Here is a 25508-nt window from a genome sequence, read left to right on the forward strand (position 1 = left end):
ATATATAAAGGTGAAGGCAACAACAACAAAAGAAAGCTCACAAATTCCTCCAAATCAGACCGCTAAAATCAAAGTATGAATTTGTTGAGCAAGGACATTTCACTCACTTTTGCTATTTAGCACAGGCGTTTTGTGTCATCAAACAAAACTCTACATACAGCAAAATGTAATGTTTGAATTCTATTTGAATAGATTTTGAAATACAACTCAAATTCAACATAAGATTCATGGGAACTATTTTTAAACTTAAAAAAAAAAAAAAAAAAAAAAAAGACTCCAAAACAATGTGTCTAAATCACTTTGTATTCCAGTTTCCCTGCCAATTAATTTCAGATTTGAATAGCCTTGAAGTCCTTTGAGCTAAGCTGATGCGTGAAAGAACTATGTCATGGTGGACCTGACTTGACTTTGTAATGTCTCTTAATGTTAAACAATATTGTGGCTCCATTGCACACCTCTTAAAAACTCCATTAGCATTCCAAGACTGTCTGCTGCTCTTTAACAAAAGAAAATCCCAAGCAGTAAATAAAGCAGGATTAACTATAAAGCATAATAAGCAACCATGAGGCAACATTTTTCAAAGGTTAAGTAGTATAACAAATGCACTCCAAAATAGTGACTAATTATTTTGCTTCTAAAACATTTAAGGGGATTTGTGACATGAAAAATGGAAGGGGGCATTTAAGACATTTACAGTCAAGAGAGAATAAAAAGAATGTCCAAATATGCTCCCTTCGGAAAACAAGGTCACATAACAGAGATGGATTTAAGATGACATCCCCGGTGACGATATGGATCTCTCATGCCTGCTGTGCCTCCCTATCATTTCCACAAAAGATTTAGATGTGATAAATATCCTGTCAATACCAGCTGGTTCCAAGTGGGAAATTGATAAGCTGCCAAGGATCAGACAGCATCAAATACCATACCAGATGATCATTTAATCTTGCTTTGACTGATGTACAAGTCATATATTTTCATTAATTAACTTACACAATTATTTACTTGTCTAAGTAAGGGAAATAATATAGTAATAGTATCAAATGATTAGCACCATCATTGCAACACATTCCAGAAGACTTTTCTTCTCCAAACTGTTTTATTACACTGAAATGGATGAAACACTGCCAATAATCACGGTTCACTAAGGCCGTATATTTCTCATCACCATTTAGCCGAAGGGGTGGAATCTTCTGAGTGGAGCTGCAGTTCCATCAAAAAGAAGAGTTAGCTTAGACACCCAAAGGCATGAGATGAAGACTGCCTTTGGGCTGCACTCAATTGGAGGTGTTTTTTGTGGACCAAAAAAGGATGAAGGGTTTATTATATGGCTCACTTGGCTTGGGTAAAAGCCAAGGCTACATTGCAAAGACACCGGCTCCATAATCCTTCGTCAACTGAAAGAGAGGAGAATAATGGCTTCATAAAGACTTATCAGTTCTCAAGATTTGTCATACTGGAGAAAAAAAATTCCTCATTACAAGGTGACCAGATTTTCAAAATTAAAAATCAGGTTACTACAATTTTGCTGAAAGTCAAATATACAATAAATTCTCACCAGGAACTATTTATAACAAATTTAATCGCTAGTCAATCTGGTGGCCGGTGATTCTGTTATTACTTTCGCTAATGCTAAATGCTATCTTGGTTGACAGTTCAACAGCTGTAAACAAGACAATTCTCTCATCGTTATCCAACCGGTGGTTGTGTTATTTACTTTAGCTAATGATAAATGCTATATTGGTTGACAGTTCAACAGCTGTAAACTTTTTTGCTCGATCCAGGCAGCTATTGGAAGCTGGCTGTGTCATTGACCTTGCGCCCGTCCCGCATGGTAACACTGGAAATACAGCGCCAGCTCAGCTTGTGTTGGATCTGACTGGTGACTGCAGCATTAGGCTAGTAGGATTACATTACCCATGATTCTTAGGAAGCAGGAAGTAGTTCTAGTTCCAGTGCGATGAAAACAGGCTTTATAGCAAGCAGAGATTAGATGCGGATGACAATAATAACACAAACCTGAATGTGAAAGTAAATCAGAAGGAAATGAATGGTTAAATTTATTTTTTTAATATTAATTTATCGTATGAATTGCTATGACAACTGTGTGACTGACATACACAAACCTGGGATGGGAGCTGTGTCAAAGTGAAACAAAATAATGGGGCTGGTGGAATCAAAACGGGTCAATGCTAAATAGCGACAGCTATTCGTGCTACATTATTGTTGTAATAGCAAGTGTATCTGGTGGTAGTGTTTTTAAATGCATTCTAAGTGTGATGTCTACAAAATGCGGCTTCCTCAACTGAAATCAAACAAGCTTCATGGAGACATATTACGATTATTTGTTTTCCTGTGTGTCTGTGACATGCTTTTTTTTTTCCAACAATCCCAAGGGTCAAGGATTTTTAATTGGTCAAATGTTTACAGAAAAAACTTGCCAATGAGAGGTTGTATACAATAAGTGTTACTTCGAACAACACATTCCGTTAAAAGGTCACTGAGGGAGGCAATACGAATCAAGGCCTGTCCAAAAGTCTTCTGGAAAAGCAGAGATAAACAAAAAATGTGGGAGGGTAAAGAAACAACGGTGTCTTGGGACCGTTGGCCAGATATAGTTGCACTTTTAAAAAAAGGTGCTTGAGGTGGGAGTAGAAACACGATCAAAACATCCAAAAGATAAAAACACTTTGCAGACTGTGCTCAGGAAGAGGGTGAAAAGCAAATGTTTGAAAAAAACCTAACAAATAATGATGCACACCGACACAAAGGTGCTCAAAGTGCACTGAGTTCTTAAAAGGGACTACGGTTAAGAGTATCAAACAGAGATTTTCTAGTATCTGGTCCAATGGCAAATAGGTATGCAGTGAGAAGAAGCCGTTCCTCTGTTGTCTAATTGGGCCAGTTAGCCACAGCTAACCCTGCCATGTTCAGAGGAATGCAGCGGGAGACCATTAAATGCCTTCTAATTCAAAGTGGTCCTCTTCATTATGCTTACCTTATTCATATCAACCTGTCTACATAGTCATTAGTAACATCTGTCAATGTATTACACGATCAATCGTGAAAATATACAACCTAATATGTCTGTTTAATACCTGATTTTGTGCCATATATGTGAGCCCCAGTCCCATCGCACTTTAGCCCTAATGAGGCACAGACTACCATTGTGTCATCTTCTTCCCTGGTCAAGTCCACTGACAGATGAGTACCGGGAGGGGGAGGCTCAAGATCTAAGAGCTTTGCTCATCATTACCAGTGCATCAATGTGCAAGACTGCGCTCTTATGCCAGGTTTTCACAAAGTGGTCCAAGTGGTTTGCAATAGGTCAGGATTACTAGTCCACTTAAGGATGCAACGCTGGGATGCTTCAAAAACAGCGTGACATCATACCAAGGCTCAGCAAGGCAATGTGCTTCACACAATCAGAAGCACAAGACCGGAGAGTGAAATTGATTTTAAAAATGCTTGAAATCAAAGGAATTGGGGGGGGGGTGTTTTTTACCTGAAAGCATTGATATTTAAGGCTGACATCACATTTGTGCAACCAGGTTATTTATAAGTACAGATTTATTTATTTATTTTAACATCACAAAAACCCCACACTTGAAACAGGGTGTGTAGACTTTTTATATCACTGCATATGCAACTGCTGAGTGATGACTCATATTGCATTCAGCCGGTTCGGTTGCTTTTTGATTAATTGAGATATTGTTGTCTTTTTCTTCGCAAGTCTTCGAGGATGCCAGGGAAAAATCAGGTCACAGATATCAGAGGAAGGCATTTGAAAGCTGCAACTTTCATTTACTGACACTTGTAGCCCAGAGGTCTCAATCATAGATACTCTGTCTCTCTTCCAGGAAATTAACGCGCCAATACAATTCTGAAATTGACTGAGGTCATTAAAAATTCACAAGCACACGGCACATTTCACCAGAGTGCACGCAAGAGAGAATTTCAATTGTACCAAAAAATAAAAAATAAAAAGTTCCTCTGTGCTTTCAAGGAGGACAGAAATTTTACCGAAAACGAAAAGTTCAATGCTATATATTTTCGTTGTAGATTACATGACAGCGTATCGTAGCTCGGGTGCTACAACAACCATGTCAGGTTGGTTAGCTTTGTGAAGGCCAGTAATTAAACACAAATCAGGTGCACGCCATCTTCACTAATGGCAACAAAGCTAATTTAACACCCCCGATGAATACAACGTCAGTAGACAACCATGCATCTAACCCATTAAACATCTAAAGGAGACTCAGCAAAGGTGCCAAAACCTAATAACACTGTAAAGTATCATCATCCAGACATCTTTCTTCATCCTCTCTTCTTTAAATTCTTTAAAAATGTGTTTTTGAAATGATCAAGGCTGCCAAGCTTCTATCAGAACTGCTGAATATCAAATGATCTATTCATAAGCAAAGCAAATATTAATATTCCACGGTCTGGAAGGCTTTTTGAGGTATGATTTTCCAAATCAAGCAGTTCCACATACAGCATTATGATCAAGACTTACCGTGTTCCATCAGCTTTCCAGCTGACTTTGTAGGGATGCTGCTCCAGGAAGCAAAGGTTTTGTCGATCCATCGATACAGGCTGAGCGCCAGGAAAACCAGATCTGCAAGCAAACGGGTACATACATACCGTGTCGATTCACTTTGATAAACATTAGAAATGTAACGATATCCATCACGATATATTATAACGGTATATTATAACGGAATGTTACGATACGATAATTATCACGATATTGTGGGGAGGTTGGCGATACAAAAAAAGGTCACAATATTGTAAAAAAAAAAAATAAATGAGCTCATACAAAAAAAGAACATATTATTGTGCTATGGTACATGACAGCAATTTAACATATTATAAAAATATAAATATTATATATAAAAATATATAAATATAATAGATATATTGAGGCAATTTCATGCTTATGCAAGCACATATTGAGTTCCTCCACATATTGACTCTGTTCACAAGCAAATTACGTTCCCCTTCATCTGACCATTATTGTGGATTTGTAACAGAAAAGGGCCAAAACATGCCTTGTGAAAATTGAATGCACTAAAAATCTAGCCACCAGAGGGTGCTAGAACTGCAGAAATTGAAATCAACCCGGCTTTTTTAACACGTGCTGCTTTTAATATCGTGACATGACGACGACGATATATTGTGGCAGTTTTAATATCACAAAATCACAATATTGCCGTTAACGTTACAGTCCTAATAAACATCCCTTATAGACTCCACAACACAAGGAGCTTTCATGGACGTTACGACAGATTTGTGAAGACAGGTGGAACCGTGGGCCCGATTATAGTCTGCCATGTTTTATTTGAGGCCACTGACAACAAATGTCAGGAAAAGAAAGGCAGAAGTGGATGAACTATGTTTGAAGGGAGTCTCCTCTGTGTATGCGGATGTAGAACACAACTGTTAATGGATGATGTACAGTACATTTTTTTGTGTCAATTTGTCAATTTTATTTGTGTTTTGGATGATCAGCCGATCCTCTTTTTGTCTATTTATTTGGGCTTTTACATCACTTTGGTAAAGGTTACTCTTGGTCTCATCAGACCGCAAAACTTTGGTTCAATCTATACTTTCTTCGCAAAATCCAATCTGGCCTTCCAATTTTAGTGGTTTGCATCTTGTGGTATGGCATACATTTTCTTCTTTCAAAGTTTTTATAGATAATGTAACTTGTGATGGTCGCAACAGAATAAATCTTGAGGTCTACAAAACAATTGTACAGTATTTCAAAGACTTACTTCCAGCCAAACAAGTGTCAATTATTTTGTGACAAGCAACTTTGATCTTGCCTCTTTGCACTTGATGAGGCAATTAAAAATTACTGTAGCAGATTAAAGCACAAAGCCCCAAGCTACACAGTTGTACTCAGTCATTAGCAATTAAATGAAGACATTTGCTTGACGATAATGGTGAAATTCTTGTATTATTGATGTCAAACTTACTGTCATCTTAGCCATATTGTACACAGTAACGAGGATGTGTGTAACCCTACTAGGAGTCTAAGGTTATCAGTGTCTAAACACACTTTCAGAGCTAATCCTAGTTGCTGAAGTCTCGCATTTTTGATGAGTTACACAATAAAATATTAGAATTTTCTGGTGTGCCCGCCTTGGCCACCTGGAGTCACTATAAGACAGGCTGATATACTATTTATTCATTGAGGCATGATTATAAATCCCACTTGAGTTTGAGGCAGTACTTGCCTCTTTGCCGCAGCCAATAATAATGTTTGTCCTCAACTCTTCTCTGTGCTCATCAGTACAGCACTGTAACTGTGAATACGGTTATATCGTCTGCCTATGTGTTATTACTGGACCATTTGTGTCGGTCAAAGCACTGCAACATAGATGCGATTTAGCATTTGCATGATGCTAGCTGAGCCTTTCTTTAAGCAGTTTGACTAGTACATAAACAAGGTGTAATACTCTTTGTTTCATATTTTGTTTGACAGTAATAATCAAGTGGGTGTGGTATCTTCCACATGTGGCACTTCAGTCCCTCTCCTGTAGCTGTTATGTTTGTTTTTTTGTCTTTCTATAAAGCGCTTTGTGACAGTTCAGGATGTTTGAAAGCGCTATATAAATAAACTTGAGTTGAGTTGAGTTGAGTAGCTCCCTGTGGATCTCAAAAATAAATAAATTAATTAATTAATTTAAAAAATATATATTTATTAGATAAAATATTATTCAAATGAATTAATGATTCAAAAAATAATAATAAAGTGGTCAGAAAAAGAGAGATGAAAGATAGATGAAAAAGCAAAAATAAATAAATAAATAAAAAATAAAAATTTAAAAAATAAACTAAAAATGTCCAAAAAGTGACCATAAAATATCCTAACAGGAAAAGCAGAAATTTTAGCATAAAATGTCCACAAAATTGCCAAAAATATCCAAAATTGCTCACAAAAAAAAGGCTACAAAATGTCCAAAAAATGAAGATTAGAGACAGAAAAGAACTGTCTATAAAATTGACAACAATTTTACAAATTTGAAAGAAAGGCAGAAAAGTCTAAAAATGTATGAAAAATTAAGTATGAAAAATCACCCCCCCGAAAATAATAATAATAATAATAATAATAATAATAATTCAAAATCCAATATAAATGACCATAAATGAATCTCTCCATATCGGATGCTCCATGTTTTTGTGTTGTGAACTTGTGGTGCAGTTCTAATTAGCTCTTGAGCCCTTTGTAGATTAACACTAACACATTCAAATGTTTTGCAGCTCCAGACAGATTTTTAGATTTTTGCTTATTTATTTGGCCTAAAATGGCTCTTTTTTTTCAGGAAAGATTGTTGACCCCTGATGTAGACAAATAAGGGTAAATGAGGGAAACACTTCCACTACTATAGTCAATTTGTAACTATATTTGGACAGTAGTTTAATAAAATCCAGTAATCTCCATACAGGTAAAATAACTTTGGAAGAGAGCAGAAAATGGAAAGAATGTTGACTGTTCCCTCAGTTGAGGCAGTCATTTCATTAAAAAGCTGCAGCTGCATTTTTCTCATAAGAAAAATCTATTTCTGACTCTCTCGCCTGTTTCAAAGTGTCAGGATCAGGGGAACAAAGAAAAAAAAAAAGGTGACTGAAGAGAAATGAGCCTCTCACAATACACCCACATATGCAAACGCACGCACACACCTTTTCCCACAGGGGCAGGAGGAGCACAAAAGAAGGTACAGTACTGACTTGTTCCACTCGGCCATCTCCTGACACATTCTTTGGATCTCGCCTAGTTTGGGCTGCGTGGTGACCTGTGTGACACCTTTCACCGTGACACCTTCGAGGAATACTGCCCCCTGGGAAGAAGAATGAAAGATGTCTGTGTTGGAGTGAAGAAAAAAAAAAAACACTCCCTCCTACACCAATATAAGACACTTCGTCACACAGCTGAAACTGTTCCAAACAGTTGTTCGGAGCGGTGTTAACAAGCGTCTGGAAAACATCATCAATCCAGCTATTTTTTAATTTCACCTTTCCACATCACTCCATCCCTACATGAATTATGCATTAACAGCAAGTAAGAATCACAGCAAAAAGATTCTGGTTGGGATGCGCTTTGCTGGACCGCAGTTGATGGCTTCTTTCTTTGGTGGTGGTCCTTATGCATGCCAGATCCATCGCACCAGCATCTACTGAAACTCAAACAGAATTTGCCTCTCCCTCCCACAGCCCCTTGAATCAGTGGGTGCTGGTGTCTGTGGATCTCACTTTGCTTTATCTATCCTTCCCTCCTTCCTCTCTTTAGTTTTTCCTCTGGTCACTTGAGATCTCAATTTATTGGAAGTTTGAGGTTTCTGGGATTGGCATAAGACTCTGGTTTTGTAACCACGCAGGAGGGGTTTGGTTGGTGCTGGATTTCACTTTGATGGATTGGATGTACTGGCTTCTATGGATCTCACTCTGCCTCATCGATCCTTCCCTCCTTCCTCTCTTTAGTTTTTCCTCTGGTCTTTTGAGATCTCGTTAATTTGTTGGAATTTAGAGGCTTCCGGGGTTGGCGTAAGACTTTGATTTTGTAACCATGGGGAAGGCAGGAAGTGTTTGGTCGGTGCTGGATTTCACTTTGATTTATCTTTCTTTTCTCTTTATTTTTTTCTGACCTTTTCTCTGGTCTCCTGACCATTTGAACCTCACGACTCTGGCAAGACTCTGAAGTACCTGGTTAAGGCGAAGGGTAATGGGATATTTATAAGGTTTTAGGTGAATTAATGAGTATAAATGTATACGTATTTGCACGCACACGCACGCGCGCACGCACGCAAACGCACGCACGCAAACGCACAAACACATACACACACATACAAAATAAAAAATAAAAAAAAAAGAGCAATGATGATAAGACGTTGAATCGGTAAGACTACCGAATGAACAATTCTGAGCTCTTAAAAAAAATAAAAAATAAATGGTTGGCTACCGGTAGATGTAAGTGCATGTTCTATAAGGTAATGTTATAATTATATGATTAGTTACAGGGGCAGGCTTGAAGTCAGTCTCAGAGGAAATCTATTATAACTAAGTCAGAGTATGTAATTTGTACCATAAATAATGTACACAGTGAATGAATAATTAAATTTCTAAGCGGTGAGGGTACAGTAAACAACTTAAATAAGTACACCCCAAAGTATTTGTCATAAATAGAGCTTCCTTTTGGAATCCGTATTTTCTCTGGCATATACAAGGTCAGTGCACACATACAAAATTACATTTTTCGAATAAACTTGTGTCGCACAGACAAAATGAGAGGAGGTGTGGAAAACTTCTGCTCGTGTAAACTGTTTTTTTTTAAGGCAAAGAAAAAATTATCATTAGATCTAAGGACAGACTGGAGCCAGTCACAAGAAGGAGTCATGTCATATTCCTCAAAACTCCTTGTAACGTAATTTCCTTGGGTGTGGGTCATTTCAGTGTACTATACTGTGAAAATTGATGCTAGTCTCTCCTTCCAAAGTTTTAAAGGCAATGTTGAGCAGGATGGGAAGGTACACACACTTGGGGTGAGTTAATTTAAATTAAACTTAATTAAATACATTTAGAGTTTCATTTAAATAAAAAAAATATTAAATACAAATAAATAAAATATAAACAAATTAATCAGAAAGTTATATTTTCTGTAACTCAGTCATCTCAACTCTTTCAATTCTAACTTTATTTTGCGCTGCAGTGCTTTCCCAAATGTTCCATAGTGAAAGCCAGAGCTACCTTAAGTGTGGCGGTCTCCATCACCTTTACACTAGTTGTCAACAGGGCGTGCAATCTGTTTTGAACATGCAATTTAGCGCCTGCTATCTAGAATCTTGGTAAAAGATCACATCTTAGTAGATCGAGCGCAACATGCCCACCAAAAGCATGAACTCTGTTTGCAAAAACACACAACTTAGCACCTGCTATTTGGGATCTTTATAAATGGATAAAAAAGCTTGCTTTTTAACAGGGGTGCAATCATTTTATGTTGAGAACTGTATTTCCCCCAAGCTTTAAAGTGCAATATACTTCATCGAAGCAGATGTGAAGTCAAAAAAGCCAAATGGCTACCAACCAGTGCTAGTAACCTTGAGATGGCCACTCAACCACGACCAAGCGACGGTATGCCTTATTGATGCTGGAGTAATGCAGGCTGAAAGCTGCAGCTCTGCCTTCCAGCTTGGTCCCTCCACAACTCCACGCTGCAGCCCATCACATCCAGAGAAATTGAATTTGCCTTGACACAAGCTCTCAATGCACTTACGGATTTACCCGTAGCTTTTGGGGATCATTTCCTTTCCAAGTGATTGTCTTGAAGTGTTTTTTTTTTACTACTTATAATGGTAACTACTCCATGTTAGAAGTGCCTGTGTGAGAATCAGGTGATTGTTGATGGAGAAATTGAATCAAATGCAACTTGAGATGATTCAGCGCTTCCTTTTTCAGGATTAAACGCAAACAAGCATATATTGTTAAATGTGTTGCGGCAACATGGCCAAAAAGCACTACTGCACTAATGCAGCACCCATTTCTATGCGCAAACAAGTCCTACCAGTTTGAGCTTCTCTTTCTTTCGCTTGCTGGGCGCCGAGCCGGACGAGCTGGGCCCTGATTCCTGGTTAAGTGTGTTCCCGTCGTCATCCACTTCCCCGCCGTCGTCCTCAAAGCACCACTCGGGCAGCGTGGGGGCGGCGGGCGCGTCCTCCTCATCCCCATAGCGACGGAAAAGCTCTTTGAGGTAGTCACCCTTGTAGATCCCAGGGGCCCGGGCCTGGGCAAAAGCTGCCACGGCTGCTTCCACGCTGATAAGAGGAAGCACAAGCGGGATTATTATTTCGAACGTGCACACTGACCAGATGCTGTTCATTTTTTTTTTTTTTTTTTTTTGCTTCAAAAAAAATCAAAAAATCAAAAAATCAAAAAATCAAAAAATCAAAAAAACAAACAAAAAAAAATGACCAGATGCTGTTCAATGGACAAGAGATGCATTGAATATTTTTGCTTCACAAACAAACTACTCAGTCTTGATTGACACTGTAAGAGATGTATAAATGTAACAACCCCTGTGGTTTGCAGTGGAGTAGACGAGCATTTTATCATACTGAGTAGGGCAGGGCGAGCACTGATACCAGGTATCAGTATGGGGCCGATAGCAAGCCTTATTTAAAAGTATCAGTACTCGCGAATTGTGCCCATTTTATGATCAGGAACTCATGTTGTTCCGATACTGGAGAGGCCCCGATACGGCATTAAAACCGTGGTATTGGCATCGGTGCGTACTAACAAGTAACATGCTGATGCCATTATTTCCGACGCTAATATAGGACTTTAGCAGTGCCTGAACAAGCCATGATGGTTTTACATCCAAGTGAGTATGTAGAATTACAATTAAAAAAATGTATTTTTAAAATGTCAAACGGTGTGGTATCAGTATGGTATGGGCATTGGCCGATACTGCAAAACTGGGTATCGGAATCAGTACCGGGGGCCAAAAAAAAAAAAAAAAACGGTATTGCAACAACACTATCAGGAACTAGAAATTAGAAGAACAGAAGACTGCCATTAATGTCATGCAATTTTAAGGGAAAATGCAAAAAAAAAAAAAAAAAAAAAATGGTAAATGCTATTGAGGTAGTCAGTCCTCAACTTACGAGCACAAGAGGTTGTTTTTAAATAGAATTTGTTTCAAAGTTGAATCACCCTAAATTTTGTTTAAAAGTTACATGGTATGACTTTTTTTTTTTTAAATAAAATAATAAAAATATGTTTAAAAAGTTAAAAAAATTAAATGATATACAGTAAATACTGTGTATTATCATCATCATCATATGCATTTGTATAAAATTACCTGTTATTGTTTTTTGGAGGAAATTTAATATAGGACTCATGACAAAGCACACCTTTAACCGGGTGCAAAACTAGTCAGCCCCAAGGATGTTAGACTTGGAATTATGTCTTGCACCTAGCGATAGACTAATATGTCTTTTCAGGGACAATACCAATGACAATTATTAGCATTCAAGGTGGCTAATGACCGATATTTGCAGCCTATACGGCTCTAAATAAAGTTTTCAAAATTGTGTTTCTTGCTTAGACCAAAACCAGGCTCCTAAACAGAATGGGTGTGAAAGAACATGCTTTCCGACAAATCATGAGGTCTCTTTTATATGTTGCGGAGCAAAACAGCAACAGACTGTAGATCAAGCTGCGAAATAACTGGTGAAGAAGAAAGACGAAAGGGGGCACAACTGGGATGGGATGCCAGATGTTACATTTGAGCCCTCTGGTAGTGTTGTGGACCGAAATCATCAAAAATACTGAAGTTGGGGGGTGCCCACGTGATGAAGCCAGTGGCATTTTTTACCCTTTCCTGTTCAAAACATCAAGCAAGAGCCTGTGCTGGCTATTCAAGTCCTGTAAGTGCTAGGGGTGTCACGATTCGCCAACTCCACGATTCGATTTAAATTTCGATTTTGGGGTCACGATTCGATTTTTTTTTCGATTTATTTATTTTTTTTCCGCTCCCCCACTTTATAACACAGAGGCATATGCTTCTGTAGGCTAAGGCTAGTCTATGATCATTGGTTCTATTCATTGTACAGTAAATCTTATTTCAAAAGATCGGCTACATATAGGTGATGCAATTTCCATATTATTTTTGTGTAAATTTATGTAATATATGATAATTGACATTAGGCAGGAATGATCAAATTCAAAGAATTTATTTACAATATAAAGTTAACCGTCTTGTTCTTACTGAAGTGTAAAATAAAAAATAAAAAAACAAAAACAAAAAGTCACAGTGGGTGCCTGCCATCTATTGACTGTTTTTGGTTACAACAGTGTGCTGTGCGTTCCTCTTAAAATAATGTGCAATGTGCAACAACAACAAAAAATATATTGTATCCAAAGTCATGGAACAAATACAGCCTGAACAAACTATATCCCAACATTTACAGTTGCTGGGCATACTGTAGCGTGGTTCAAGTACACTAATTAAATGTTTGAATCCAGCGTTTTCCAAGGCTGCAGGTCTGCTGCTATAAATAGACCTATGGATCTGGCGTTTCGCGCGAGCTGAAGTGTGTGGAAGTTTCACTGTAAATGAGGATGAAATAGTTGGTTGGACCGTTGTTTTCCCACTTCTAGTTGAATTTGATAAATCAAAATCTTTGTGATGCCTGCGTAAATGTCCCGTCATGTTTGTCGTGTTTCCCGTTGTTACGGCTGGCGGCTCGGGCCCGCTGCTGGCTCCGCTCCCCTAGTATGTATGTGTGTGTTTGTGTCGGCTGGTGCCCGTATAATGGTACTTCAGTTTGAATGCGCCAGCGCGACACTCTGATTGGAGGACTGTGCCAGCGCGACACTCCGATTGGACGACTGTGCCAGCGCGACACTCCGATTGGACGACTGTGCCAGCGCGACGCTATTGTGTATCCGTGTATTATACCCCTATTGGTTATTGTTGTTTCTCCTCCGTTCTGTCAGTTCTGTCAAATGCGGTTATTATTTGTTCACCTTCCACTTTCACTCCCTTGTCAAACCCCTGCCTGAAATTTCAATTAAAACTACTCAGATGTTAAAGTCGACCCGTGTTTATCTACTCTATATTTTCTGTTATTGTGTTACTTCCCTTCCCCTTGACGAGCCGGGCGTAACACCGTGGCCGAGTACAGTACGCGCACATAGCATATCTTGCAACTGTGGTCTTTTTATCGACAACGTGAACGTTGTCGACATAACTCACCGGGAACGCAAAATGTTTCCAAACTGGTGACGAGAGAAGCGGGAGCGGCTTGAAGCACCATTGCTGTGTCTGTCCGCGCTTGCCATCATGACTGCAGGAGAAGTCAGCTAACAAGTGCCGTTAGCTAGTAGCTGAATGGCTGCGTCTCATTTGCTTTCCTGGGAGGTGGCGGTGGCGGCGGTGGCGGCGGTGGCGGCGGGCGCGGGGGGGGGGCATCGAATCGTGTGTCCTCTCTTCTATTTCGATGCTCGAAATCGTGACGTAATTTCGATCGATTTCGATAAAAAATCGAAATCGTGACACCCTTAGTAAGTGCTGATGCAATTATGCTGCATTCCACAATTTATTGTAGTGTTCAATGCGCATGTAGGTTAGTAAGGTCATCTCAAATGAAATTGTTCTGTGACTGCATATCTAAATAAACCCACCTATAAAAGTTTATAGATGGATGAATTAGCAAGGAGTGCAAGGAGTTCATCTGATAGTCGCATTATCTCACAACACACAGGATGAGCCTAACGCTTTGGGAATATTCATTACACAGGAAGTAGTGGGTGGTGGGAGGATTTAATCAGCCTACATGTCTACAGCAGCTTCCAGGAATTTTTGGCCTCTAAGACGACCTGCCCCACCTCTGTCCAAAGACCCCTGCCGGTACATCCCACCCACCACGATTAGTCACTGTAATGCGTTCAACATATCTGGCACGAGAGCGATAAGCTCTGCTAACGGGTCAGCTTTGCGTTGCCTGCGTTGATTGATAGCGACGTCTTTGTGTCATCAGACATGCAGTAACAATCGAGAGGAGAACCGGATTACGGCCTGATGAAAGGGAATTGCAGAACGCTGTATGGTTGAGCTTGTCACGAGAGACCTTTCGCAACAAGATCGTGGGCGGGACCAATCACTAACAGTCATCTTGTAACTACAGTGAATACAGTTTTTCGTAGGGGATGTTCAAGACCCACCCAGAATTGATGAAAATCAACGCTACAGAGAAAAAAAAAAAAAACTTTTTTTTTTTTTTTTTTTTTTTTTTTTAATGTGTTTCAACACATTAAAAAAAACATACAAACTTGTTTTAAAATCCGACGCAAATGAGGCGGGGGAACATTGTATCAGCAGTACAATTAAGATGCGTGAGGTCAGAACCTTACCTCCAGTCCATCTTTTCCACCAGGTAAGCAGATATCAAAAAGCCTGTCCGATTGAACCCATGTGTGCAGTGGACACCTTTGGAACACCAGGGAAACAGCAGAATAATAATAATTTTAAAAAAGAACAATTAATAATGCTATTTTGTGGTAAAGAAAGTCATAACTACAACATAGGCTATAAATTTAAAACGATTAATCGTGCCATTGTTCTTTAAATATGATATTAGTGAGCATCTGCATATAAGATTCAACTATTTGCGGATTTTTTTTTTTTCTCTTAGGAAGCTAGCCTGTGGTCTGCATTTGGAATTTTCATTGGAAGCTATCCTCCAATAATTGCTGAAAATGTATTTGCTGTTTTAGTGCTCAGTTGCAGACAATCAAAGTATTGTGCAACAAAACAATACTTATATTCTTGTCATCTTGTAGCATCTTGGTGCTAAGGAACTACATTGAAATGAATTTGTATTTAGACAAAAGTTGTTCTTTGTCCCCATCTGGTGGCATCTATAGGCAATTATTGAGGGCGTCAATCACTTGCAGATTTTCGCTATTCACAAGCAGGAGCAAGTCCATATCCCCCGTAAATAGTGGAGGTCATCAATAATTCACTTCCTTGTAAGTTGTTCAAAAGCCACTGTTTACGAGACAAATTCTTAAATTCAAGTACACAAGTTGTACACATTTTACATAAGCTAGTCTTGAAAGCTAAACTGAAGTCAGTTGGGAAAAGAGGAACATGAGGGGTTTTAGTAATGCATCATTGTAATGTTTTTCCGATACCGCTATTGGTATTGGCAGAGGCCCCGATACTGCATTAAAACAGTGGTATCAGTATCGGTGAGTACTCACAAGAAAAATGCCGAAAAAAACCTTAGGTATCGGTATCGGCCGATACTGGAAAGCTAGTTATCGGAATCTGTATCGGGGGCCAAAAAACGGTAATGGAACAACACTACATCATTTCTAGCAATATTAAACTTGAATTACCCTCCTTCATTTACAATACCACAAGGGGCCATCTTTTGTATGTGTGGAACTGCAATGACACTCCCCATGCACACAAAGTTTGCCCGGCAACGTCGCACACGACTGAAGATGAAATGAACTGACGCAAGTGCCTTGAGATCACATTTACAAGCCGAGCTGCCTAATCTGGACACAGAAGAGAAAACAAGCACAATCACCAGGAGGCTAAAGATTGGACACACTTTCACACGTAGTGAGCTTATGCTTAAGCAGTTTGTGTTACAAGCCAGACATGCGTTTGTTAAAGTTCATCTGGTGGGTTTGAAATAAACTGTTTTCCAAAGAAGAGAAAGAGAGCCCCCTATTGACTGAAACCAGTTACATCCCTTCCTCACATGGTGTACCTTTCCTTCACTGGTCAGAACATCACTCCTATGTAGCGCTACAGTAGTCATATTACCACATTATTCTTCAATCGCTGTTTTTTTTCTTTCTATTCTGTTATCTTTTTTCTCTGTCCCTACAAAAACCGCGTTCTGTCTGAGTGCATTTCCAATAAAAATCACTATACGAACCACAGAGGAGTATTTCAAACTCTGCTGCTGCACAGAAAAATTGTTCCAATATAAAAAAGTCAAACAGAGCCACCATTCTGTATTCCAAATCGCTCAAGGGGGCAGGTATGAAAAAAATTGCCCATAATGATTTTGCATAAAAGGGGAAAACAGTGGACTAAGCAATGAAAATTGTTGTTATGGTTAGGATTTTCTATTCTGCTGCATTGCTTTCTCTATGTTTAGAACCCCTTGGTGAAGGTCTTCAAAACATGAGAGGCAATATAAATGACATTTTTTCGATATTCAGGAATGAAACAAGTGTGTCGTGGCGTTTAGTATTCAGTGTTCCAGTGATCCCTGCCGAGCGGAATAAATTGAAACCGCTGTGTCCAAGAAATAAAATGATGGTAAAAGATAAATACATCTAAAAGGGAAGCAAAAAAAAATAGAGACTGAAAAGCTTGAGCTGTTCCCATAACATCAAATCTATTTTGTAAAGACATTTTCAACGTGTACAGGCATTTTGTCGTTCATAATGTGCAGAAAATAACTATTGTGATGTAGCACATTTAACATAAATGAGTACACACCCTTTGAAATGAGCTTTTATCGATTACGCAGTGAACGCAAAATCAATTTTCAGAATCTGTTGAATTCCTGTCACATTTTTTTTTAATGAAAAAACTTTGGTTTTGCTAGAATTGCTTGTCATTAGTGTGTGTACTCATTTTTTGCAACATTTGTAAGAAAATGAAGTTTATGGTATACATACTCCCAGCCAATCAGCAAAGACATAAATATTACCAATTTTAAATTTATATCACATTTATATAACATTATTGAAAATGTGGCTGTGATTAAAAATTCTGAAGTGGTTACTAATGTTTAAAAAAAATAGTATACTAATGTAGTACAACCATTTTAGAGGCCTACTGGATTAATCAACACTTCTGACATTGTGAAAAATATATTGAAAATAATATACGCCCTTTCAGTCAAACTGCAGATATTGGATACTCACCTATTAGGTCTGTAGAATTCTTCTCTATGAAGTGTTCACAGAGTCTGATGAACATAGCAGTGGTCTCCTTCGAAGGACATTCCCCATGCCTGAGGAAAAGGAAGGAGGTAGGCCGAGCGTAAAATATTGCGTCCATTTTCTATACCACATTTTTGTGGTAGATGGATTCTGAACTGTTATATTCTTATATTCATCTTTTCATATAAACTAATATGTCATCAATACGCAACAAAAACAAAGGAATTGCTGTTCCAACTTTTGGAAAGGTCTGTATAGACAAACAACTATTCAAGCCAAAATGATAAACATAACATACCCTTTACACTGTAGTTTAACGTATTTGATCCCTTCTTTTTCAATGTCATTGCGGTCGTAGAAGCGAGTCGTGTTGGTCAAATCCACGAGCAAACCCATTTTCACCTACAGAGGGCAAAAAAAAAAAAACATTGACATGCAGCTATGTTTTGAATACGAGAAACAAATAGTGGTGATTCAAAAGATCCTTTACATTTAAACTCTTCAAGTAGTTTGACAGCATGTTCGGGTAAAATCGGTTCTCCTCTGCAACTTGATCATCATATCTGGGACTAAGCATTGTTTTCATAGGCAGGAATTTACCTGAAGAAAACAAAGACAAAAGGACAGCAAGGTGGACAATTGGTTAGCACGTCTCCCTCACTGTTTCTAAATATATTCACCTTAGGTTAATTGAGGACTGAATTTATCCATAGGTGTGGATGTTAGTGTGAATAGTTGTCTATATGTGCCCTGAAGCTGGTTGGCAACCAGTCCACAATGCCAGCTCACCTCCAACCCTAATGAGGAGCAAGTTAATCTCTATAGAAAGTTGATGTAAATAGACATCAAAAACCCAGATGGTTTATTATTCCTAATTTCATTTAAAACTTCTTTTTTTTAACAGTTACAAACACAGTATTTAGAACAGTAGTGCAGCCTAATCCTCATTGTGCGCATGCGTAGACTGGGTTTGTTTTGACACGTGACATACAGACCCTTACTGTTGCTAAGCTACTAGTAAACTATAGTTAGAAAAAAATGTTAATAAAAACCAAAATAGAACCAACAACGTTACAACATAAAGCTAATTACACAAGTATCACTTTGCCAAAAATTATGCTTTTACTGCGCTTCATTGTCACTCCAATTTTTACAAATGCAACACTACTCGCTAATGTTAGCATGTTGTGAGGCTAACATGCAATGACAACGTTTAAACTGTTTTATTATAATATTTTAGTATTGGATTCAAATGTAATCATGGCTTGGGAGGGAATACACAAACAGCAGATATGTCGCTACGTCGCATAAGATATATGTATATATATGTAATGCAAATAACGTTAATAAGTGTAATTCGAGCTCGGCTGTCTCACCTGCCACTGGTTGTCCTCTTCTGGGACAATTCCGCCATCGGGGAGGGGGTCCCGTGTGTGACATGGTTAACTCACAGCCGTTGGTATAACGTGCAAGCGCGTCTCACGAGCTATACAATAATCCAAGGCGTCTACACGGTGATATGATCGCCTTAATCCCCGAGTTGTGGTTTACCCAAACACCGCGGATTCAAAGGCCTCTTTGCCGCTAGTTTAGCTCATTCAAATTGCGGTCAACGGATATTTAATTTAATTGTAATTGTTTTAAGAAGCTATTCATAGGTCTCAATTTGTATCAAATTGGCAAACATTGCGCCCGTACGAATTCTCCAATTATAAACATAGTCTCTGGGTCAGCTAAAGAAACAAGCTAGGCTTCTCATTCACGTTCCATCGGGGTGCTTGTGTTGCGTTCCCGTGTCACCAGTAAATCAAAGTATTCGTATAGTTTGATAATTTTACCAGTTGTGATAATTACAGCAAGGTATGTATTTGTCTGTTGGACTTCACTTGGATGAGAGCACGTTCATCTTTATTGCTTGTGATGTTAACCGTGGTTATTTTTTTAAATTTCCATTGAAGTATGTGTTTGTTGTTGAGCAATGTTAATATTCAACATAAAACATACTGGGCGAAGAACGCATCGCAGTTGTATGGGTTTTGGTTTTGTTGTTGTTTTGACCTATTTGGTAAATGAAGTTGCAAAGCTTAAGCGCATTTATTGCATACACAAATGTTTCCATCTCCATAGCTTCCGATTTTCGAGGAAACCCAAACGCGTCATTCGTGTGTTGTTGTTTTTTTATATAAAGCAGTTTCCTGTACGATGCTGCCCCCTGCATGTAAATATTTGCAATGACACGAACGTACCTAAAATACTGTGCATAAGATCGAAAATAAAACTACAACCAAAATCCTCACTTTATAATAATAGAAATAATAATAACAATAATAATAATAATAATAATAAGAATTTGAACAAAAAAAAATCTTACTAAGTACACAAGGAGCGCTCCTTTTCCATTGGCATTTGCCATACTAAATACCACGTGACTTTTTCCCGTGTATTCCTATGACCATTTTCAGCAAGTGTAGCCGTTTTGAACGACCAGGTTCCCTTTTCAGCATGCATAGTTTTGGGGGGGTTACAATTCTCACAGTTCTGTCATTTGCATTTTAATCGTCTTCTTCACTTTACTTGGTTCACCACATGTTAGGGATGTTTATTGGCGTTAGTATTATGCCGTTGAAGTTACTTTGACAAATTCCTGTCAGAATAATAAAAATATAAATATGGTTTTGGAAATTTGGGTGAGTCCGTTGCAATGGTTTTCGACCTTCCTGTCGTGCCATACTTTCTTCCACTTCCGGGTATTTGTTTTCATCCGGAGAGACGTGGAAGTGCAGCTCAAGGGAAGACGTTCTTGCCCTTCTTCGTTGTAGATTATTTTTTTATACTCCTTTGCGGACTCTATCGATACTGCGCTGGGAATGCAGCACTTTAAACTGAGTCGAGACAAACTGTACAGCACCAGGTGCTGTGGATGTTGCCATGTCCGGACGGGGACGATCATCCTCGGAACATGGTACATGGTACGTAACGAAATCGATACGGATTGATTGATTGATCGCGAATGTTAGAAACGATAAGTGTCACGTGTATCATTGTAACAAATCTTATGTGGATCTACTTCGACTCATTCTTGGTGATTTTTTTATTGCTGCAAAATGGCCTTGAATCCCAAACAGCGGTTGAATGTCATGTTAGCCGCAAATGCTAATGTTAGCAGGCTAGTTTCTCGATTTTAGCTCACGTTTTAGTTGCTTACTTTTCAACAATGTTGTCAAAATGACATCATGATGTGGAAATTATTGACAGAACAACCCATAGCCATCGCAAAAGGATAACAGCTGATGTCGAACCAAATGATATGGAGGTCAGTCAACGTCATAGCTAGCGAGCTGAAGATGAAGCTAACATGAAGTATAACCTAAAGCAAAACACGCTGGAAGTTTTGATATCTTAAAAACACACACGCACAATTAACATAAAGAATAGATCAGGAATTCAACGATAATTGGTGGTGTAACTACCATGATAGTACATACAGTATAATTTAAAGCTAGTCTCGCAAGATTACCTTTATAAACGATTGTCTTACAACTAAGTACATGCAATATACTCCAACAGTTCTCACTGTAAAAAGAACACTGCAGTCTTTGAGAACCTCTTTCAGAACTTTGTAAACACTTAAGGCAAAAAATAATAATTACGCGTTGTGGTAACCATTATTTCAGGTTCAATATTTTACTATTTATGCTCATTAGATTAGCCTCAAGGACCTTCTTGTGAATGGTAAATTGGTAAGGGTTGACTCTGAGTCTGGATTATTGTTTTTTATGAGTTGTCAATGGTGATGTGTATTCCTCCTCAACAGGTAATCAACTTGTTGATGGGAATCCTGCTAACAGTTGCGGCGACCCATCCGGAAAGTGTTCCCTCTGTCAATTTACAGTATGCAGTTATTGACCATTATTTAACATCTGACAGGATGTCAGGTAGGTTAAATGCAATCTGTCGCGATAATTTGAAGATGGCATTACCACAGGAACATCATGACTAAATCAGATGAACACATGAAATGTGACTTCCCTGAGGCCGATCTTGTGATTGGTGAAGCAACTCATGACGGCTGCAGAACACTGTTGTGCTGTTATCCGAAAACTGTTTATTAATGTGGCGCGTAAAGTTCTCACAGACTTTATTTGTGGGTTTTTTATATTGCCCGGCTTTTTTTTTCTTTTTTCACAAATCAACAAATAATTGCACTTCCAGACTCATCTTTAAGATGCTTTTGTACAGTTTACTGAAGATTTGTGCATTCAAGTGTTGCTATTGCTACCAAAATGTATACTAGTATATATGTATGCTAGTGTATGAAACAGCGGGTCCTCTGTTTACGATACTGTAACATTCCTGTGGTGAGGTGACCCAGATTTGCCAATAGAGTAGTACAGTCATAAATATAGTTAATGGTTGAAAACCACTTCAAGGCCATGAGTACAACAAAATAAATAAATAATAATAATAATAATAATAATTAAAAAAAACTCACTATGGTGGTAACAGAGCATGCTTTATGCTGCATTCTTGTGCTTCTTCTTTAAACCCTGGATTAAATTCAAGAAATATACAAAATTGCATTGTAGCTAAATAACGTTTGTATCACCATTTGTGTGGGTGTGATATTTTTTTCTAATATAAATGTTGTGCCTTGAGTAAATAAAAATGGGTAAACATCATATTAAACGTGCCAAAATATCTTTTGACTTGCATTCAACCAGGTAATGCCGGTGCCGGATTGGCCATTTCTCTGCTGATGGTCACCATCAGTGCTATGTTGCTGTATGGCGCCATTACTGTAAGTGCACATCTATTGATCCTGCCTGAAAACTGTCGCAAGGACAACACTCATTTCCGTGTATTATACTTGGCTTTCCGCAAGAATTCCTCCATCCACGCTATGTCGCTCACTGCTATTCATTTTTATCTCACAGGCCCGCCTGATGGCAACGCGACTGACAGGTTTAATAGCATTTGGATGGAGCTGCTCATAGCGGGGGCAACTCGTGCACAGTCAGTGTCACACCCTTGTGCAGTGTGCATGTCAGCAGTGTGCACGAGTGTTCTGTTTCTGCTGTGCAGCACATGCTCCCGGAGTAGACACCCCCATTTTTTTTTAACAGTTGTCAGGTCTAAGTGGCCTAAGCCACTTTGCCCGGTTCATTAACCACTGTGAAACTTGAGCAGTGATTATACTGCGGTAAAGCGACAAGAAATTCTCGCGGAATTGTTTTTAGCCTCACCTCAAATTAACCAACGATGAACAAACTCAATGGGCGCTGGATTAATTTAACCTGCACAATCTAAGGAGAGCTGATAAAGCTGTGTCAAATAAGTGCCCCAAGATGTTGCCAAAGCCCCATCTTAATAGGAAAGTAGTACTAGCAGACGAGAATGGCAATTAATACTTTGCATGGCCTTCGAGACAAGTTCTAGTTTGTTTGAGTCTCTTTTAATGCCTCTTCTTCTTTCGTCTCCAGCATCGCAGTGGGCTGCTCATCCCGTTCTTCTGCTACCAGATGTTCGATTTTGCTTTAAGCTGTCTGGTTGCCTGCAGCTCTCTCACCTACCTGCCGAGGATACAGGAGTACCTGGACCAGTTGGTGAGTTCACAAACTGATGGGTGGGGCTCACTCAGCACATCGACACTGTCGCCGCTGGTTGTTTCATGACACTTCTTGACATAACACAGATGACTCAGCTGGTCCACTCCTTCTTTTCACTGCCTCGTTTGTCCTTTACATGAGTATGACTGGTATGAATGAGAATGTACCTTTTAAACCTAATTGATTGAAACACTATCTCCTCAGCCGGATTTCCCGTACAAGGATAACCTCCTGTCTCTGGATCCTCGGTTCCTGTTTTTCTTCGTGCTGGTCCTCTTCACCTTTCTCATTGTCCTCAAGGTAAAACTGCCTCCATCAATCCATCCATTTTTCTGTCGTGCTTGGGCTTACGGGTGACTTCAGGCAAGATGGCGGGGTACAAACGAAATGATTGAAGTCTCACTTATTCTTATTCACATTGGATTTTTTTGCAGGCATATTTGATGAACTGTGTGTGGAACTGCTACAAGTACATCAACAACAGGAACAAACCAGATGTCGCTGTCTTCCTTTCCTTTGAGAATCAGCCCCAGGTTTGTGAACACGAAGACAAATACTAATTTGACCTTTCAAATGACCACCGCAAAATCACTGTGATGATACACGGCCTATTAGTCCAACTTCATAATAGACAGCCAATCAGGATATAGTCTGTATCCCCATGCTAGTTTCACAATCGTGTGCTACTAAGACAAATATTCCGGTATTTGATATGCTGCAAAAATCACAGATAAGGTGCTGTTATGGCTTCCATTACTGTGACAGCAATGCTCTAGTAAGTGCAGGTTGGACAGCTGATTGGTCGAAGGAGCAGCGTGCAGAGGAGCAGCCACAGCCAATGTAGGCTTTTGAAAGCGCAGGACAGAGTGAGCAGGAAAGTGGAACTGCCGGTAAGCAGGTTGTAACAATTGGGTCACACAGAGAGGGACTTCGAGGTGATGGAGGTAATGTTAGCTTGACTTCCATGACATGCCTTCAACATGGCCGTCGATTAATACTATTAAATAATGGTGATACTAATCAATCACCATTGCTCATGAGTCGTCACATGAATACTTTGCAAGTAAAATTTTACAGTCAGAGAAGCTTTATAAAATAAACATACATACAAAACAATTACACACTTTGAATAAATTTACTTAACCGTATTTTCTTTCTACAAATCTTATTTGATAGGCTTTTCTCCAGCCTTTTATTTTGGTCATTATGCTTGGTGTCATGTATGACTATGAGCCGTTTCCGATTATTATCAAAAAAATAAAAACATGACCTTTAAGATACTGAATCAATAGATACCAATGAAATAAAATGGAAGAACGAGCATTTGTGGGATACTCCCATATTAATGGTTCAGGATGTTCTAAATATTTAAATGTTTTGATTTATTGTTATTTCATTTACCGCAGGTGAAGCCTGTGTAATGCGTTATGTGCAGGACGAACCAGCAGAGGTCATGCCAAACACATGTTTACTACTGTACTCTAACTTGGGAGAAACCTAGGTGAAAAATTATTGGTACTATTCAGCTGCTGTCTCTCAGAGGGATGATACAATTGTGAAAATAATATAGAGCACTGTACAGGTAATGTAGTTGTACATGATGCTGCCTTTCGTGCAGAAGGCCCAGGTTCCATCCGAGACACAAAATTATCATCTACGGATGGATGCATCAGCTAAAATGCTCCAAATCGCAATTGTCCTTTGCAACTGACTAACTGACTTGGGCTTTTTCCACACCTGTAATTGCCTTTCTTCTTCCTTCGTCTCACACAGTCGGATCTGCCCACCTACGAGATGGCAGTCAACATGCCCGACAAGGACCCTCCCCCGCCTTACATGCCGTCTTAAGGACCAGCCCACTGTGGACAACACATGCCGCCAAATGCATTTCTACATTCCCTCACTAACCCTCTCCGCCTCTTATCTACTGTATATATTTTGTGCAAATTTGACGGAGAAAATCCAACTGAACGACGCCAGCCTTTTTCTTTCATTCAAACTTTCAAATGCAGTCAACAATCCAGCATCATCCTCATGTAGACTGACAGTCCACTTATTGTAGCTCCTTAATTGTTGATCTTTTTAAGACTTTAACAGTTGCATCTCAGTTTTGGGAAGCACACCACAGCACTATTATTTGGTGTTATTTATTTAGCTTTGCTGTGGTTCACTACCACCACCACCAGCTCAGATGTTTACATCACACTTTGCTGCCAGCTAGTTTTCCAGCAGTGTACAAGGAGGGAGGGAGAAAGAAAGCTGCTTTGCCACCAGCCTGATGTCAACTCATCTGTCGTGAAACATTTGTTGTTGCATGCCCTCCCATGACTTAACCATGCTTCTTTTCTTCCATTTCATTATACCCACTTTAATATAATTGACTTCAATAAAGAGTTGAGACCATCTGTAGTTTGTTAATTG

At 39.0% G+C, this 25508-nt stretch overlaps 2 protein-coding genes across 3 annotated transcripts in view; one reads left to right on the forward strand and one right to left on the reverse strand.

The window, feature by feature from the left end:
- Positions 1 to 25508, reverse strand: part of rngtt (RNA guanylyltransferase and 5'-phosphatase) — a 97126-nt gene that overhangs the window by 63089 nt on the left and 8529 nt on the right. The window contains exons 1-8 of one of the 2 annotated variants that reach the window (XM_077510146.1): positions 18858 to 19288; positions 17972 to 18081; positions 17780 to 17883; positions 17464 to 17552; positions 14917 to 14992; positions 10565 to 10814; positions 7738 to 7847; positions 4517 to 4618 (exon numbers count right to left, since the gene is read on the reverse strand). In XM_077510146.1, coding sequence (XP_077366272.1) covers positions 4517 to 4618; positions 7738 to 7847; positions 10565 to 10814; positions 14917 to 14992; positions 17464 to 17552; positions 17780 to 17883; positions 17972 to 18081; positions 18858 to 18921 — 905 coding nt within the window. In that variant the 5' untranslated portion in view covers positions 18922 to 19288. Of the gene's footprint in view, positions 1 to 4516; positions 4619 to 7737; positions 7848 to 10564; positions 10815 to 14916; positions 14993 to 17463; positions 17553 to 17779; positions 17884 to 17971; positions 18082 to 18857; positions 19289 to 25508 lie in introns of those variants that run through there. The other variant, XM_077510147.1, reaches the window with a different exon arrangement.
- Positions 20027 to 25490, forward strand: laptm4a (lysosomal protein transmembrane 4 alpha). Its single transcript, XM_077510148.1, has 7 exons — positions 20027 to 20450; positions 21296 to 21416; positions 22203 to 22279; positions 22962 to 23084; positions 23292 to 23387; positions 23522 to 23620; positions 24861 to 25490. Exons 1-7 carry the CDS (start codon positions 20349 to 20351, stop codon positions 24933 to 24935), a joined length of 693 nt encoding a protein of 230 aa, XP_077366274.1. The 5' UTR covers positions 20027 to 20348; the 3' UTR covers positions 24936 to 25490.

This window comes from Festucalex cinctus, chromosome 21 (assembly GCF_051991245.1).
Source record: "Festucalex cinctus isolate MCC-2025b chromosome 21, RoL_Fcin_1.0, whole genome shotgun sequence".
NCBI classification, from domain to species: domain Eukaryota; kingdom Metazoa; phylum Chordata; class Actinopteri; order Syngnathiformes; family Syngnathidae; genus Festucalex; species Festucalex cinctus.